The sequence below is a fragment of the Plecotus auritus genome, assembly GCF_963455305.1.
Source record: "Plecotus auritus genome assembly, chromosome: 2".
NCBI classification, from domain to species: domain Eukaryota; kingdom Metazoa; phylum Chordata; class Mammalia; order Chiroptera; family Vespertilionidae; genus Plecotus; species Plecotus auritus.
The window spans coordinates 66,239,028-66,257,288 of record NC_137771.1 but is presented as its reverse complement, the minus strand read 5'-3'; the positions used below and the strand labels follow the sequence as shown (position 1 = coordinate 66,257,288).

General features: G+C 35.6%; 1 protein-coding gene across 1 annotated transcript in view; it reads left to right on the top strand.

The window, feature by feature from the left end:
- COL24A1 (collagen type XXIV alpha 1 chain) overlaps positions 1–18,261 on the top strand; it is a gene marked incomplete at both ends in the record, with an annotated part of 318,029 nt that overhangs the window by 21,154 nt on the left and 278,614 nt on the right. Inside the window, 3 exons of the mRNA XM_080655503.1 lie at positions 5,450–6,804; positions 14,466–14,519; positions 17,124–17,177. Coding sequence (XP_080511629.1) covers positions 5,450–6,804; positions 14,466–14,519; positions 17,124–17,177 — 1,463 coding nt within the window. The remainder of the gene's footprint in view (positions 1–5,449; positions 6,805–14,465; positions 14,520–17,123; positions 17,178–18,261) is intronic.

The following is an 18,261-nucleotide window of genomic DNA, read 5'->3' as shown; positions in this document are numbered from 1 at the left end:
GTTTCACACACCATGTGAAGAGTTTGGGTTGTATTTTTAGTGTAATAGGAAGCCATTGGAGAATTTTGTTCAGGAGAGTGGCATGATATAATTTATACTGTGAAAAAATTACTCTGGCAGCTGGTGGGGTCATGGGGTCTTCACTGAGAGAGGCACTAAAGTTAAGAGCAACAGATTTGGGGGGAAAATATGTATATTGAGTTGGAAGTGCTTGTGGCACATCTAATATTCACTGGATAAATTAAATAGGCAATTGAATATGCAAGCCCAGAAAGGAGGTTTTGTGAGTCAGCATATGTGATTACTGAAACCATGGTTTGGATGAAGTCATTAGGCTTGGTGTTCACAGTAAAAGACCAAGGCACTGTCTTGCTAACATCATGATTTATTCTACATATACTGGTAAGAAGCAAATAGGTGAAGGAGATACAATCAGTTCTGCTGTTAGTAATGTGCATTCCTAAAATTGTGACACTAGAGATTGGCTCTGGAGGACCACCTGCATTCAAATTCTGGCCTTGGGAAAATTGTTTAAATTCTCTGTGACTTCGTTTTCATAACTGTCCAATGGGGTTAACAATAATGCCTCCCTCCTAGGGCTTTTGCGAGAATTGTGTGGCTTAATACAGTAAAGTTCTGAGACTTGTGCTTGGTACATTGAAAGAATTTAATAAATGCTCCTATTATTCTTATTCTTTAAAAATAATGCAAAACACTGAATAACGTATCTCATTGATAATCAACCTTGTTTAAATGGTAACTGATTTCCTTAGTGACACAAACTGGATTGATTTTGTGGTTAGGGTCACTCATGAAACAAGTAACTTATGATAGACAGCTAAGTATTTTCCTGCTATATTCATTGGTTAAAGTAAGTATCTAACTTTAACATCAAATTTGCAATTTGGTGATATTCAGGGCCAGGCCTAAATTAATGTTAACGAGTTTGTCCTGAATAGAAGCCTTTCTTTTTCTTTTTTTTTCTCCTGCTATCCCTACCCACTTTCATCTGTGCCTTCTATCCTTAAGAGTTCTCTGCTCTCTACTGTCTTTTCTATCAACATCTGCTCAAAGAATTGGCTAAACATATACACACCAAGATATGAAAACTTAAAACTAGAATAACAATTAAATTTTACCTCCTGTACTAACTCTGATGGCTACCTAGAGAATCTTCCCCATTGTGAGATTTCTGTGGATGGGGGAGGGAGAGGTGAGGGAGGTGATAACCCTGCTGTGATTAATGAGGCTTGCCAAGGGAGATGTAAGGTGGTGTGGAGAACACAGTAGCTGTTAGGCAGCATGGTGGGGCCAAGATTGCAGATTTTGAAGTCAGACTGATTTGGCTCAAATCTATTTCTACTATTTATCAGCTGTGTGACCTTGTCCAAGTTATTTAATCTCTCTGGGCCTCAGATTTTTATTTATTTTTTATCAAGTATCAACTTGAAACCATGAGACATTATAATACCACTTCTGTTTATGGATATCACACAAAAGAAACAAGGGGGATGAAATAATAAACCTGAAAACTCCATTTGCAGCAAAACTAGGGGACTGAGATAATCTGCACACTCCCAAAATATGCTGAGAAAAGCAGATGATATTGAGTAAAGTGAATAGTACAATGTCAGAAAGCACCAGTAAAACCAAACTTCCTAAAGGTGAGGAGCACGCCCTGAAGAATATAACCTTTAGCTCTTCTACAAAACAGATGCCACAGGACCTGGGGAAGACAGAAGCTTCCCAGAAGGAAGTACAAGAAAGAAGCATAGATAATAGCTAAATGGCTCATAGGCGACAGGTTTCAGAAAATGCAAAAATCTGTCTTGAGGTGAAGGATTTATTCTGAAGTGTGTACAGGGGAAGGAGAGTTAGGAGTTGTGAGCAGGGCTGGCTGTAGAAGTCACCCTGGACTAGGTTTGATTCAGAGAAGAAGATAGGGCTGTATCAGGGAGCCATTTGAGAAGGAAACTGGTAACGCTGAAATGAAGCCTTTAGGTTTTGAGATTTGAAAGGCATGGTCCTTTGGCTTCTCCCCGCAGCATTCTTGTTGGGCTATGAAATACTCAGTAACTACAAGCATTTGGCACAGAATAAACAGAAAGATACAACAAGGTATAATGTAGGTAAAAGCAGCAAAAATTAGAATGCACACATAAAAATATCACCTCTAGGAAGGAAGATCATAAAGCAAAACATAAGAACTCAGAAAAAGGAAGAGATGGCAAGGTATTAAAAGGATATGAATTGTGAGCTTGTAGAACAAAGAAAATAAGTCATAGGGAAAGATACTTTTTATAAAGCAAGATAAAATTGGGAGCACAAAGAGATTCTACATTGTAGGAAACATAGTACAGATAGAAAAGAGAAAATCAAACAAATGGGACTGAAGATAAAGAACATTATTTTAAAAGATTACAGCAAAATTATAGATATAGAAGACAGCATTAGAGATTCAACATAATCTTAAGAGGAATTTTTGAAGAAAACCACAACTATAAAATAGAACAAATATTCAAGGATATAATACATGAAAACTTTACTGAAGTAAAAACCAAAACAAACACAATAAAACTTGAATCTGTACAACAAATGGGCGTACCATGTCCCAGGAAACATTTATCCAGAATGGTGAAAATAAAGCCATATTCTAATAAAATCACTGTATTTCAAAAAGATTAAGAACAGCTCTTTTGGGCATGCTGTTAAAAAAAAAATCAAATCATTAAAAGGAGGAAAAAAAAAGCTGACTTCCAACTTTTCTATTCTAACTTTCAACACCTGAGGATGTAGAATCATATCCACAAGATATTCAAGGAAATAATGTATCAGTAAAGAATTTTTATCTAATGAAACTTAAGGAATGAAGTTGCCAACAAATATTTCTAAAAAGTCAAATACTCAGGAAATATTCCCATAAGCTCTTCTTGAGGAAACTAATAGAGGATAAACTTCAGCAAAGAAGAAATGACTAAGAAAACGACTCCCAAGACTGCCTCTATTTATTAGAAGGCAATGTCGGAACAGAACAGAATATAAATGCCAGGTGAACTCAGTGTAGGAATGGTACAACCACCAAAAAATAGAAGAGGGAAAAAAGGAAGGAGATTGTGTTTGCTGATTAGCTCATATGTAATAGCTGGGAATTAAATAATATTATCCAAAAATCACAAATCCAATAAAGATACTATAAGAATATTTAATAGTAGAAAGGTAAATATTAAAAAAAGTAATTCTATTGACTAATAGTAGATGGTGAGGGAAAGGGAGAAAAAGGAAACATTGTTCATAGGAAAGAAGAGATATGTCCAAATAAAGAGGGTTAGTGGCATTGTATACATTTATCATTTTAAAGTTAACCCTTATAATAAAAATACAAAACTTTCTAAATCTCAATAGAACTACCTACAATAACAAAGCAAAAGAAACAAGCACACAGTGAAAGACTTAAAAAATTAAAATAGGAAAACAAAGTAAAATGACATTAAATAAATCATCACATCAATAAATGTAAATAGAGTTAATTTTGATATTCAAATTAAGAATTTTAGATTGGATCACAAAATAAATCAAACTCTTGGGGTGTGTGTGTATTATGGGACCTTTTTACAATATTCCCCAAAATCCCAGGAGAAGCATATAATTCTAAACTGCTGTTAGGAATATTTTGGTGGAAAAGTTTGAGAGACACTCTCATTCAATGTCTTAGATACTGATTTTTGTATCTTAAATACAAACATTTATAACATTTAAAACTATTATTAGATTACAACTATTTTATAAATAAGTTCTCATTTAAAACACTTGTGTGTTTTGTAAAGCACTCTAATGAGAAAACACTTTAATTGTATTGCTAGATTATGCAAGAGGGATATTCAATTATTTCATTGTTGTAGATAGTTGTTGGACTTGGCTGTGACATTTGCCATTATGTTTGCTGTTTGTAATAAACATAAGTTATCAAATAGCTCCTAATTTCCTGTAAAAGAAAAACTAAGATGATGTACAAAGTTTCTGGATAATCTTTAAAGACTTTTATTTTTTCCTTACTTATCATAGTTATGAATTAATAATTATTTCACATTTCTTGGAGATGATTATATATGTACAAAGATACAGATGGTGGATTTATTGCCCAAAAAATAATAAAGATCATATGGCTGACAAAGCTGTTCTATATCTTTAAAAAAGGATTAATTATGCTTTACAAATGGTATTTAATTTTATAGGACTCTAAAGATAAATATTACATGTGATTAGATTTCTGGTGGGGAAAATTCATTCATTCAGAAATTATAGAACTGTTTGCAAGGCAGGTATAGTAAATCCTCCAATAATGAATCAGACGGAGAGAATCTGTCTTACCAGAGTTTGTAATAGATAAGGGAGGTAAGCAATATATAATTAGTAATATTTATAAAAGATAAATCAGGAAAAATCCCTAATCACATAAAATCCATATTATAAAAAAATTATATTATATCATAAATATTGAAAAAAGGTCTACAGATTGTATGAAAATTACTGTGGAGGACTGAGGAAAAAATGGGAGAGAAACCTGGAGGGGAAAAGAAAGTATGGTGATCACAAGCAATAGAAATTTAAGTTCACTTGTCTAGGAGATATCAAGGTGACTAAATACTTTATGTGTAACATGCACTTAAGGTATTAGGCATAGGGAGAACTGTTATGTGACGTGTAAATTCCCAGGTGGTTAGAAGGGAAAATGGCCTGAAAAATTATAGTTCAAAGGATTTTGTGAATTTAATTTATTAAATGGTTTCCAAATTACAAATTTTTTTTGTATATTCCTATTTCTCTTTAACATGGAAGTCATCAAATTCTAAGTTCTAAATTAAAGAAATAAATGACATCTGGGAATCTTTGAGCATGTATATTCATTGGTGTAACAAATAAGATTCCTAATTGACTGGGAAAATGAGAGAACACTTATTTATTAATTAAATTTCAGGTTTAGGAATATTGCGATGTGTGTTTGCATGTGTGTGTGTGTGTGTGTGTGAATTTTTCAAATTATATATATATAAAAGGCTAATATGCAAAGTGTCCCATTGGGAGTTAGACCGGGAGACCAGGAGTTCAATCACTCACTATGACATATGCTGACCACCAGGGGGCGGTGTGGAACAAAGGAAGGCCCCTGCCGGCAGCCAGAAGGCCCCAATTGGACCTGATTGCCGGCCAGGCCTAGGGACCCTACCCATGCATGAATTTCGTGCACTGGGCCTCTAGTAAAATATAATATTTTACTTGCCCTCTTGTATCTCTCATTACCTGGAAATTAGTTATGTATAGAGGATGGTTATTTTAGGGATTACTATTGATATAGACAAGGAAGGTTTTATCATACTCAAACATTTTTATGAACTCATGAATGCATAAGAGTAAGATTCTTTCTTTCTCTTTCTCTCTCTTTAATTTCCAGGCATAGATATTCTTCATCAACTAGGCCTTGGAGGCAAAGATGTAAGACACTCATCATCAGTGACTGCTGCACCATCATCATCTACACCACTACCTCAGGGGGTCCATTTAACAGAATCAGGTGTCATTTTAACAAATGATGCTTACATTGAGTCACCTCTCAGGAAAATTTTACCAGTTCACTTAGAACAGCCATTTACAATATTAATTGGGCTACAGTCACATAAAGTAAACAATGCATTTCTCTTCAGCATTAGAAATAAAAATAGACTGCAATTAGGAGTTCAGTTATTACCTAAGAAAGTAGTGGTACACCTTGGAGGAAAGCGGTCTATATTTTTCAGCTATAGTGTTCATGATGAGAGATGGCACTCATTTGCCATCACTATTAGAAACCAACTGGTCTCATTGTTCGTGGAGTGTGGAAAGAAATCTTTTAGCAGAGAGACTCTTTTGGAACTTCAGACATTTGATTCTAACAGTGTGTTCACCTTAGGAAGTATGAACAATGATTCTGTCCATTTTGAAGGAATAGTATGTCAGTTGGATATTATTCCTACTGCAGAAGCATCTGCCAACTATTGCAGATATGTGAAACAGCAGTGCCGTGCTAGGACAAGCCTTCTTCATACAACTATCCTACCCGCTAAGATACCAGAAAACGCTCCCTTACCTAAACCATTTGGTGAACATATACTGTCAGGAGACACACTTACCAAAGGCAGAAACACTCCAAATATTATCAACAATGAATCTGCAATAGCATATAAACAACAAGAACACCAGACATTAAGATCTCAGTTAACTTCTCTTCACCCAGGGAATGTCTCTGCTGTGGATCTTGAGAGCCATGGGATTCAGGACAAAGAAATAATCACTGAGGAACATACTCAGACAAATCTAAGCCTGTCAATGACCCATCATCTCCTCAGTGAGGCAAGAACAGATACCCAGGAGAAATTTAGTTCTCTCTCAAATGTGTCCAGCAATTTAACACAACATAATGATAGAGTAACTGGGCTGATTCTGTTTAAGAAGATATCATCTATTCTTCCACATAAAAAACAAGATACAGTTATTAATGGCAAGAAGGCTATCACGGCAGATCTACAAACTAATGAACTCATGGAACTGCAACAGATTTTAAATACAACTTTGTATAGAGTGACTGATGAGCCGTCTGTGGATAATCACCTTGATCTAAGGAAGGAAAGTGAAATCGATCCTGATGCTACTTATCCCATTGAAAATAGCTATGAAACTGAGCTTTATGACTACTATTACTATGATGAGGATCTTAATACAATGCTTGAAATGGAGAATCTGAGAGGGCCAAAAGGGGACACTGGACCTCCCGTAAGTTGTTGTTTTTTAAATGTCTCAGTGTACTAACTTACCATATGTTTCAAAAAGAATTCTCTAGATTGAACAATACAGAACAGATCAGAACTGTCTCCAAAATGTATCTTGGCTATGGTGATTGGATTTTTGGTTGCTATAATACATCCAACTGGCTCAAATATTGCACTTTTTTTGTGGTTTTTATTGGCAGGCTGAAAAGGTTACTTAATTCTGGTAAAGTGGTGTAAGCTATATGTTTTTCTTATTCAGTTGAAATTCAACCAGGAATTCAACTGCTAAATATAGACCAGCAACCTTTATTTAAAAACAAAACCAAACCATAAGCTTAATGCATAGTCATGTTAGGAGAAGGATATAAAAGTTATAGTAGACCAAAGAAAAATACATCAATTTAAAAGCCTTTTAGCACAACAGTGTCAAATGAATTAAAACAGAGTGCAAAATTTGTTTTAGATAGATAATTTTGTAGTGAAACAATGACTGAGCAAAAGAAAACCCTTATCATTATAAATGTAATATTTTAATTGCCATGAAGAGTAACATATTTCATTTAATCTTTAGTGATACAGTCAATTTATATTTATCCTATATAATAAAAGGCTAATATGCAAATCAACTGAACGTGGAATGACCAGTCACTATGACACGCACTGACCACCAGGGAGCAGACGCTCAATGCAAAAGCCAGGCTCATGGCTGGCAAGTGCAGCGGAGGTGGTGGAAGCCTCTCCTGCCTCCTCTGCAGCACTAAGGACCCCTTGGTGGGGGTGGGGGGTTGTCGGGGGGGGGGAGCGGGCCTAAGTCAGCAGTCAGACATCCCCTTGAGGGGTCCCAGACTGCGAGAGGGTGCAGGCCAGGCTGAGGGACCCCCACCCCCACCCCCAGTGCACGAATGTCATGCACTGGGCCTCTAGTGGATTAATAAAAGCTCCATCTACTTAAGACAAAAAACAATTTGTCAGCCCATCAATCCATTCAATGGAAAATCCAGCCAAGTCACTTCATAATGTATAAACAAAACTATGAAATAATAGACTGATTTTTTGAGCTCTGAAATTTTTTTTGTTGTGTAGGTGCAATTACAGATGAACATTTGAAAAATTTTAAAATAATTTGAAACTTATTTAAAGCTATTTAAAATCATAACATTAAAAACATTGTTTTTGCTTTTCATATTTGTACCTTAAATAATCAACCTATATGTCTTAAGAAATTAATTTTTTAATTGCAAGAAGACTAACATATACCTTAAAATATTTATTTGATGAGAATAAAGTTTATGTCATTGGTTTAGTTCCAGAAACCACAGAATGTAGAATGGGAGAAGATGATGCCACTTGCTTAGCTTATGTTTCCTCTGTGGTTATTACTTGAAGTGATTTGTTAGGTATTGAGCAACTCCTATTAGAATGAATGTTTAAAGGTTTTAAAATAAAATCTGAATAATATATTATTATAGAGAAATAAACTCTTCTGAGCTATGACAATTACCAACATAATAGGAAGGTCATATTAAGCAAATGGTTATGGAAACAATTCTTCAGAAAAAGTCAGTATGATGAGATGAACATTAATCTTTTCTATAAAACCCAAAATAGTCATTTCAACATTGGGAAGTGAAACAATAATACTCTACAGATGTTTACTTAGTCTCTACTATGGGCAAAGCAGGAATAGAGAATATGTATAACATAGTCACTGCTCAGAAGGGGCTTAAATTTCAATAATGGGGCTATAAGAAGTACATTTATAACTACATCTCATAGTAAAATAAGATAAATGCCACTGAGAGATACAAACTAAATGTGTAGGGTACATATGGTCAAAGGTAAGAAAAATATTTTTGAGAGTATCTCTATGAAAGTTCACTTAAGGCTGAGCTGTTCAGGATAAGTTCTTGTGGACAAAGTTAGTTATAACCTAGGCTTCAAAGAATAGGTATGATTTTGGTAAGTGAAAGGGACTAATATATTTTTATATAGGAAAAAAGAGCATGATAGCTATCATTTATTGAGTTTTTATCTTGTGGCAGACACTCTGCATACCCTTTCCATTCATTATCTTATCTTAAAATAACTTTGTAAGGTTGGTATTCTCATTTTTTTCAGGTGAATAAACTAAAGTACTGAGAAGTTAATATACTTGCCCATACCACATTATTAATAACTAGAGGCCTGTGCACAAAATTCATGCACGAAATTTGTGCACAGGGGAAGGGGGTGTCCCTCAGCCCAGCCTGCACCTTCTCCAATCTTGGACCCCTCAGGGGATGTCCGACTGCTGGTTTAGGCTGCAGGGATTGGGCCTAAACCGGCAGTCGGACATCCCTCTCACAATTCAGGACCGCTGGCTCCTAACCACTCACCTGCCTGCCTGCCTGATCTCCCACAACTGCCCTCCCCTGCTGCAACCCACCTTCTCCGCCAGAACCTGCCTCCTCTGCGTGTGGGACCCTCAGGCCTCACTGCGCAGAGTGGCCACTGGGCCCTGCCTTTGCTGTGCACATGGCCATCTTGTGATGGCTATCTTGTGACGACATGAGGACGTGACACCACCTAGATTAGTATTAGTATAGATTGATAGAGCCAGGTTTTCTGCCTCTAAAGCTCAAACTCTTTTACAATGCTAGGCTGAATAATGTTAGACAAATATAAGACCCAACCTAGATTTCAGGTTGTGGAGAGTTTTAATTGTCAAACTGATAATTCTAACTTCCTCTTCTCAATGGTGAATTTTATAGGCTTCTAAGCAGACATATTACTAGGAATTCAGTCTGATAACAGTGTCCAGACAGGAAATTTCTGTTATCTTGATGTTACAAGACTAGAACATTGGGGTGATAGCAGTGAAAATGCAAAAGAAAGGTAGGATTTAAATGATATTTTAAAGGAAAGTTCAACTTTGAGAATCCTTCAGCATAGTGTAGCAGACTAAAGGTAGATTTTAGAAAGCTAAGGAGAGATTGAATGGTGGTAAAATGATGAACTTTGTAGGATTGTTCTACTGTTTCTCCACATGGATGTTACTGTGAAGTCTGAGGGCATCCTGATTTTCTACTCAGGTGACCATTTCTTCCTCTATATCCCCATGTAGTTATTTCCTTGTCTTTGAAGTTCAATAAGCCTATTAGGTCCTGTGTCAGTTTTTTCTGGTACACTTTGATGTGAAGATTATTTTTATTTATATTAGAAAAGTCTCCCCTTATGTTTTCAAGCACTTTTCTTTTGCATTTTTCTATGTTCTTCAGGCACACCACTATGCATATGTTGAGTGTCCTTTGTGACAGAAGTATTTATTATCTTCTCTATTATCATGTTTATCTGTTGCTTTCTTATTTCATTCTGTGTGGATTCAGTTATCCTGCATCCATATTTCTTGATTGGTTTTTTTTTCAGTTCTTTTTCATCAGTTTTTATTGCTTCTGACATGGCTTTCATCTGTAACTAGAGGCCCAGTGCACGAATTCATGCACAGGTGTGGTCTGGCCGGCCCGCCCCATTTGAGGCCAATCGGGCTGGCTGGGGTTGGGGGGAAGGGAAACTAGAGGTTGGCCTGCCACCCCTCCAACCCCCGTCAAACTCCTGGTTGAGGGGACAATTTGCATATTAGCCTTTTATTATATAGGATGGCCTCTTTTTGCTCTTTCTTAAGCTCTTCTGGTTCACATTTCATTACCTTGGTTTTATTTTTATCTCATAACTTTTCTTTGAGCTCTCTTTTTAGAGAAAATTGGCATTTCTCAATTCTTTGAATCTATAGTGAACTATATGCCTGAACCTTTTCTCTGTTGCACAGAGCAATTCCTCCCATGAATGTTTTTCCTCCACTTTTAATTTATGTTTCTGTTTTCACACTTCCCCTCACCTCAATATCTATGCATAGGGCCCTTTCTGATTTCTTCCTAGTTATTAGTCATTTTTAAAATAAAGATTACTCTATCTGAGCTGCTATTTGTTTTAGAATAGTATAGGTCAGTGGTTGGCAAACTGCGGTTCATGAGCCACATGCGGCTCGCGAGCCACGGTTTGCTGCTCTGTTGACTAATGAGTTTGCCAACCACTGACCTAGACTCTCCAATAATTACAGGCTGTTGTTGTTCCTTGTGATTAAGCCCCTATCCCAGTGGTCAGCAAACTCATTAGTCAACAGAGCGGCAAACCGCGGCTCGCGAGCCGCAGTTTGCCAACCACTGGTATAGGTACATGCAAAAGGAAGTAATGTGGAGTGGTACACAGATTCAAATTTGCTGCCTTAAATACCATCTTATATTTAGTTTGTCCTCTACCAGAAACTTATCTCCCCGCATTTCATGTGCAATTTGTTGTGAATCCCTTTGTATCACAGGCTCTCTGAGGAGTAATATGATGATTTCTGCTCTTGTCTTTTACCTTCTAGAAACCTCCTGAGGTTAGGAGATTTGGTTGTAAATCATAAACATGACATATTCTTCCAGTTAATTTGTACCTTCCTTACTTTTGGTTGTTTGGAACTGGGTCTTTACTGAGTCATGAATTATATCTCCTGTGGGTTTCCCATTCCTTTAAAACTCATCATTGTAGTCAAAGGATTGGTGGAATGGACTTTTAGGACTGATATACTTTTAGACATCTGTAGCCTGCCCAAGGTTTGAGGTCTGAGGAGGTTTTCTGTTTGTTTTTTGTTTTTGGTCATCTCTCAACATCTTTTCTTACACCAATGTTTCTCAGTATTTGGAAGATAATCTTCATATTTTGTGGTTTGTGGTTGTGGTTCCTTTCTCGTTTCATCAGAGATGATGTTTTCATCTTTTGATATTTTTTTGTTGTTTTCAGTGGGTTTTGAGGGAGGGAGGGAGGGTAGTTTAAAAAATGTTCTTTCTGCCATCTTTAATGTAAATTCTCTAGTGATTTTTTAAAACATAAATCAGATCATGTCACTTATCTGCCTTATCTCTTCAGTGGCCAAAAAATGAAGCACTTAGAATAAATCAAAGACTTTCATACCCTGGCTGGTGTGGCTCAGTTGGTTGGGCATTGTCCTGTGCACTGAAAGGTGGAAGGTTTGATTCGTGGTCAGGTCACATGCCTGGGTTTCGGGCACCATCCCTGGTCAGGGTGTGCAAGAGGCAGCTGATCAATGTTTCACTCACATCGATGTGATCTGGCCCTTGCTTACCTAAGCAACCTCATCTTGTTCCATTTTTTCTTACTTTCACTATAGCTTTCTTTCAGTTCTTTAATAATGCTATTTTTTTTTTGTTTTGTTAATCAGACCTTTATTCATTTTATCTCTATTTTGTAGAATATTATTTTATCCTATTCATCTTTTAGGTCTGACTTAACACTTCCTCAGAGAAGCCTTCTCTGGTACCATAATATAAATTAGATGCATTATGGCAATCACTTGGTTGCTTTTTTCTTCTTCTTCATAGCTAAGTAAACTGTATAATTATGTATTTATCTGTTAGTGTGTCTTTTTATGTAGACTGTAAGCTTCAGGAGCGCTTAATGCTTACTAATGTTTATTGAGTGAGTAAATGAATTTAAAAAGGAATTTTAGATGCAGAACAAGGAATTTTAGATGCAGAACATCTAAGATTAATTGACCAGGCATTGCTATCTCTTATAAGTATTGGTGTAGTGAATAAATTTGCCTTACTGTAATATTACCCTAGTAATAATAATATTATAAGTAATACCAAGTGCTTGCTATGCCTCATACATACTTTATAGTTTACTAGCTAACTACTATATATCAAACATAGTCACAGCTATTTTATATAAAATATTTAATGCTCACAATAACCCTGATATGTAGATTTTTATTATCAATATTTTAAAGATGAGGAAACTAAGGTTAAGAAAGTGCAATGGACTTGTCCAAGGCCTTTTAGCTAGTAAATGATTGAGGCATAATTTGAATCTAGGTTGAATGATTGCAAAACCATTGCTCTTGTAATGCTTTCTCTTAATAATCAATAATCTGAAAGATAAAGTGCTTTTTCTAATATGTAACTTTATTTATAGAAAATAATTTATTCTCCAAAAAGTCATGCCATATAAAATTACTTTGCTTCTATGGTCTCTAGAAAGTGCCCATTTATAATCTGGTATCAAAGATTTGGAAGTGAAAAATTGTGAAGATAAGTTAAAATCTATTTTATCTAGTGCTTATTAAACAACTCAAATATTTTAATCACAATATAAAATATACTTTTACTCTCCAGTATCTATTATTAAATTCTATGTTAACTGCCTTTACAATATGAATGGAATTGCATTTTCTTTTGCAACAAAGTAGTGTGATAAGGCAATAAACAAAAGTAAGATATTTGTTTTAATTTTCCACTTAGTTTTTCATTTTTCAGTTCTTATTTTGGGGGATGCCAATTCAAATCAACAGCTTTTAACTTCTGATTATAATAGTAGAACCAGAACTAATTTGAAAATAATTTTAATTTTTAAAAAAGTGAAATTTTTTGGTGGAAGCTAGTGATCTAATAATAGCTGTTAGAACATTTGAATGGCTCAAGAAGGAGAATTTCCTCATTTTGCGATTGACTATAAATAATACTTCTACCTCTATATTATGAATTGCATGAGATACTTCTTTTCAAGTTAGGGATAAGAAAAGGAAAAATAAAATTAAAGGAAAACAGACAGTTTAACATATATAAAGAGCATTAGAAAACTGCAAAATGACTATAATATCATAAAGAAGCAAGTTTTAAAGAGAAAAAACTACATAAAAAGAGGAACATTAGGTCATGCTACTTGCTAATGTTAAAGGTAAAGCTAGTATTTTAGCATTGATATGTATAATTTTAAAGTTCATACTATTTTTATTGCAATAATGAATGAATATTTATAAAATGGAAAATGTATATGCTCTATAGACACCAAGAATAATGCCATTTCAGCAGAGTGCTCAATAACAATGAAATGAATGAACAGATGAATATGTACTAACCACAGCCAATTAACATTTATACTTCCAAAATTGATTATTAAAGTAAGTAAAAAAGATGACCTAAGGTATTATATGAGAAAGCAAAGAAGTAATTTCACATTTAAAGAACCCAGAACACTTAAAAATTCTATCAGTTCTTGCTCCCATACTTTGTTTCACAAACCATTTAACTCTATCAGTGACCTCCTGGTATGCTGTGCTTTGTGTAAGGCAGATTTATTGCTGAATATGCTAGAAGTATCTCATTATAACAGTTACACATGTCCTTAGTATAAGTCTTTTAAAGGAACATGAAATGGTCAGTGTTTTAATTTCTCAAGGCAAGTCTTCTTTCAAAATGTGTTTGGAAAAACCTGTCATTGTTGGTCTCCAAACCCTAAATTGAATTCCTCTTTCAGTAGTAAAAGTAAATTTAGGTAAAAAGTCACCCACAAAACTACTAGTTATGGTCCCTGTAAAAAAACAGATACAGCGCCTGTAACCATAAGTCATAGACTTCCTGATGCCATTTCTGGCCAGATTAAAGGGGACACTTGAGTTTCAACTCTCAGCCCTGCTGATTAGGGTTGAGGGGATTCATGTTACTTTGAAATCTTCATCAGCTCATAACTGGGGACTGAAAAAGAGCCCTAAATTGAGAATGTTAATAAAACGTGTGAGAAAAGATGTGTCTATTATGCCTAATATCTTGGCATTTGTGTTCCCAGGGTCCACCTGGTCCAGCAGGTATCCCAGGTCCCTCAGGAAAGAGAGGCCCACGGGTGAGTAGATGGGTTCCATTTCCCACATGCTGTTGGAATTAATAACTTTCCAGTACGTTTTTTTCCCCTAGTATTGTACAGTATGTACTTCCCTTGGAAACCTGCCTGGATCTTCAAACTTAGCCGCTCCTTTGCCAATTGGAGAGACGCTTAAGAACACGTGTGGCTTGTTTATCTGAGTATAAACCAGCGAAAGCATACTCTGTGCACATGCCCAAGAAAGGTGATCAAATTCGTAGATTAGTGGCTGTTCAGGTGCTACTTGCGACGTTACTCTCAGTTATAAAGTGACCTCATCTGTAGTTGATAGTCCAAGGTGGAGCTCATTTACTTTGGGAAATGAAGAGGAGTGGGCTGCCTTAAAATAGTGCATTCCTGAATTACATAGTGGAAAATACTGGAGCTATTGACTAGAAAAATCACTGTCCTGAGGAAAAATGCGGCCTTAAGGATCAGCGGTAGTTTCTGACATTACAAAGGTCCAACCAAAGATGCATTGCTCTGTTAGAATTAGTTTCTTTCAAACTGAAAAATAAATGTGGATTTTTAGACAGAAATTCTTCAAAGAGCCAGAAAAAGAACCATGACTGTGCGTTACAAAGACAAATGCAAATGCCGTATAAAATCCACTTTCTTTCTAGCCTGATTTTTATCCTACACACAATGTTAAGAAAAATCACCCTAAATATTACATTAAGTTATCCATGTTCACATCAAACTCTTGTCCATATGAGGGGAGATGAATGCTCACTGGGCTCCAGCGGTTATTTACTGTTTCTTTTATTTCTTGGCAATTGATGACCTATCACACTCCTCCCAGAAAGACTTCTAAAACCTGTTTACTGTCTCCTGCCTGGAAACCATTCCATCCTCCTCCTTCTCTGTCAGGAGATGTTGGATCCACTTCTGTGAGGGACCCAGTCCATCTTTGCAAGAATTGTATTCTCTCTCCACTATGAAGACTGTTCTCCCACAGCATGACCTTCAGTTTCTGAATTCCCATCTTTCCTCATGATACAGCACTTTCCTTCCCTAATTTCCATCTTTTTTTCCCCCATTTTTTGTCCAACCCTCTTTCCTTTAAGGAGGGAACAGTATTTCTCTTCTCAAGGCTAACGATTACATTTGTGTTCCTAATTTTGTCTCCACTCAGTTATTTACCTTAAAACTTGTGACTGTACATTTCTTCTCTCCATAGGTTTTATTTCATTTGACAATGACCAACAAATTCTCCTTGTTTTTAAAAATCTCAAACTTTCATTGATATTAATTTTTTCTAACGTTTTTGTCCTGGCTCACTTTTGTGCTGCTAAGCTTTGTGAAATAATAGTTTATATCCATTGCTTTTATATCTACAACTCATTTGTTACTCCCCACAAATTTTTCTATCTACTTTATCAAAATTTATTTTTTGCAGGTTACAAATGACATGTGTCATGAAATCTAATCTTTTTTCTTTTAATGTTAATCGTATACATATAACTTCAATATTTGCATTGCTGACAGAAATTCTTTAATGCTCTTATTAATTCAGAATTGAGAAGACAGATAAATAAATAATTATTAACTATATGTTATGTGTTAAAGTAGACGTATGGCTGAAGAGCACAGGTGGATAGCAAACCTAAATGAATATAGGGGGCCTAGAGATCTGGAAGGCTTTGTGGAGTGAATCTTAGTTCATCTACTTGCTGGTTAAGTTTCCTCATTTCTAAGGGCGAGTGAAAATAATCTCCTTGCAGGGTTGTTGTAAGAATTAGAAATAAGAAATATAAAGTGTTAATGCAGTTACTTGCACATAGTATGTACTCAGTAAATAGAAGCAATTATTAAATTCAAATTAGCAAACATTCATTGAATGGCTAATATGTGCTAAGTACTACATTGATAATATTTAGAACAGTCTCTTTTCAAAGAATTCACAATCCTAGAACTAATCAGCATACATCATAAGGTAGTGAAAATGGGAATAAAATATTTAAGTAACAGATTGGGACAGTATAAGAAATGTCTCAAAGCAACATATAATTAATTGCAAATGAATTTTACATGTAGCAGTTTCTACGGAAGTTAGTAGGAGAGAGAATCACTTCCTGCTGGTGTAGCCAGGATTTAAAAGTGAGGTGAGAGCTCAAAAGGATTTGGGTAGGTAGATGTAGGGGGCAATATTAAATGAAGTAACTCTTTAAGGCATATATAATAGCATAAGCAAAAACCTAAGTGCACAAAGAGTTAACGTGTCGAGAGGAGAGTAATAAAACAATTGAACTTTGTTATTTTTAGGCTTCTTACTCTGCAGAGCTTTTAGAAACAGCACTAAGCAATATGGTTGGAGATAGGGTAGGTACCTGAGGGAGGTAAACACCTCAAGGCAATGTTCTGAAGCAAAATATAGAAAGGACACTTCTACTCTATAACTAGTGTAGCTCAGACGAAAATATTCAAGTTCTCAGAAAATATAACAGACTTTGTAAAAAAAATGAAATATTCATTTTAATGAAATTATACTTTGTAATATTATTTAAATGTTAGAATAAACACTGCCTGTTATTTATATCTGGATTTATTCTAAGCATGATCTGACTCTTTTACTACTATTTGCAGGGCATACCAGGACCACATGGGAATCCTGGGTTGCCTGGATTACCAGGTCCAAAGGTGAGTGATTACTAGTGAGTATTACATGATTTTCTTGACATTACAGATAGTCCTTAACTTTCAAAGCCAATCTTGGGACAGTGAGGATCTCTGTTATGTTCAGAGCATGATATTTGATTCTTTAACAGGATTGTCTTAGCTTGGCAGACAGCTAGATTCCTCCAAAGGCCCACTGCACTTGAACTCATCTGGTGATTGGTAAAGTCAGGGGCAGGGCTGCTTTGGTATTACAAAGTCTTTATTGTCAAAATATGATGGCAATATGTCGAAACCTTTGAAATATACAGGTTAGGATTTGAATGGTTTACCTTAAATCAAGACCATTTTAATGTGCTAATAAATACTGAGGAAATAAAATACCATTCATGTCCCTGCTCTATACTTCCCTAATATTTTTACTTGAAAAAGGATCTGTGAGGATAATTTTATAGGTGATCGAATTTTTATGAAAACAACTGACCTGAAAGCCTATCTATCACACTATTATCCATCAGACTACTATCAGGATAGTAGTAGGAGCATAGAAAAAAGGGGTATATTCCAGGCTGGTTACCCTGAGAGGAAGTATGGGGATAGAGATCTAACTACATAATATATATGTAAAATTTATATGTATATAAAACAAATCCCATAAAATATATGGGATTAGGTAAACATTAGAGTCTTGGTTGCTAGTAACTTAATGAATTTCTTTTTAAGGCCATTATAATTCCTCTGCTTAATAGTGATCACACTCTGAAATATACATGTAACCATATAGAATAGGGGTTAAGGACATAGATTTTGGAGTCCAAGAGATCTGGGTTCAAGTCATAGACCTCTTGGTTTGAATAATAGAAGCAAATCACTTGCTTACCTTCTTTAAGCTTCACTTTCCTCTTCTATAAAATAGGAAAGCCTTGGCCAGTGTGGCTCATTTGGTTGGGTGTGTCCATGCACCAAAACGTTGCTGGTTCAATTCCCGGTCAGGGCACATGCCCAGATTGCGGGCTCCATCCATTCTTTGTAGGGGGTGTACAGGAGGCAGCCAATCAATGTTTCACTGTTACATCAATGTTTTTCTCTTCCTCTCAACTTTCTCCTT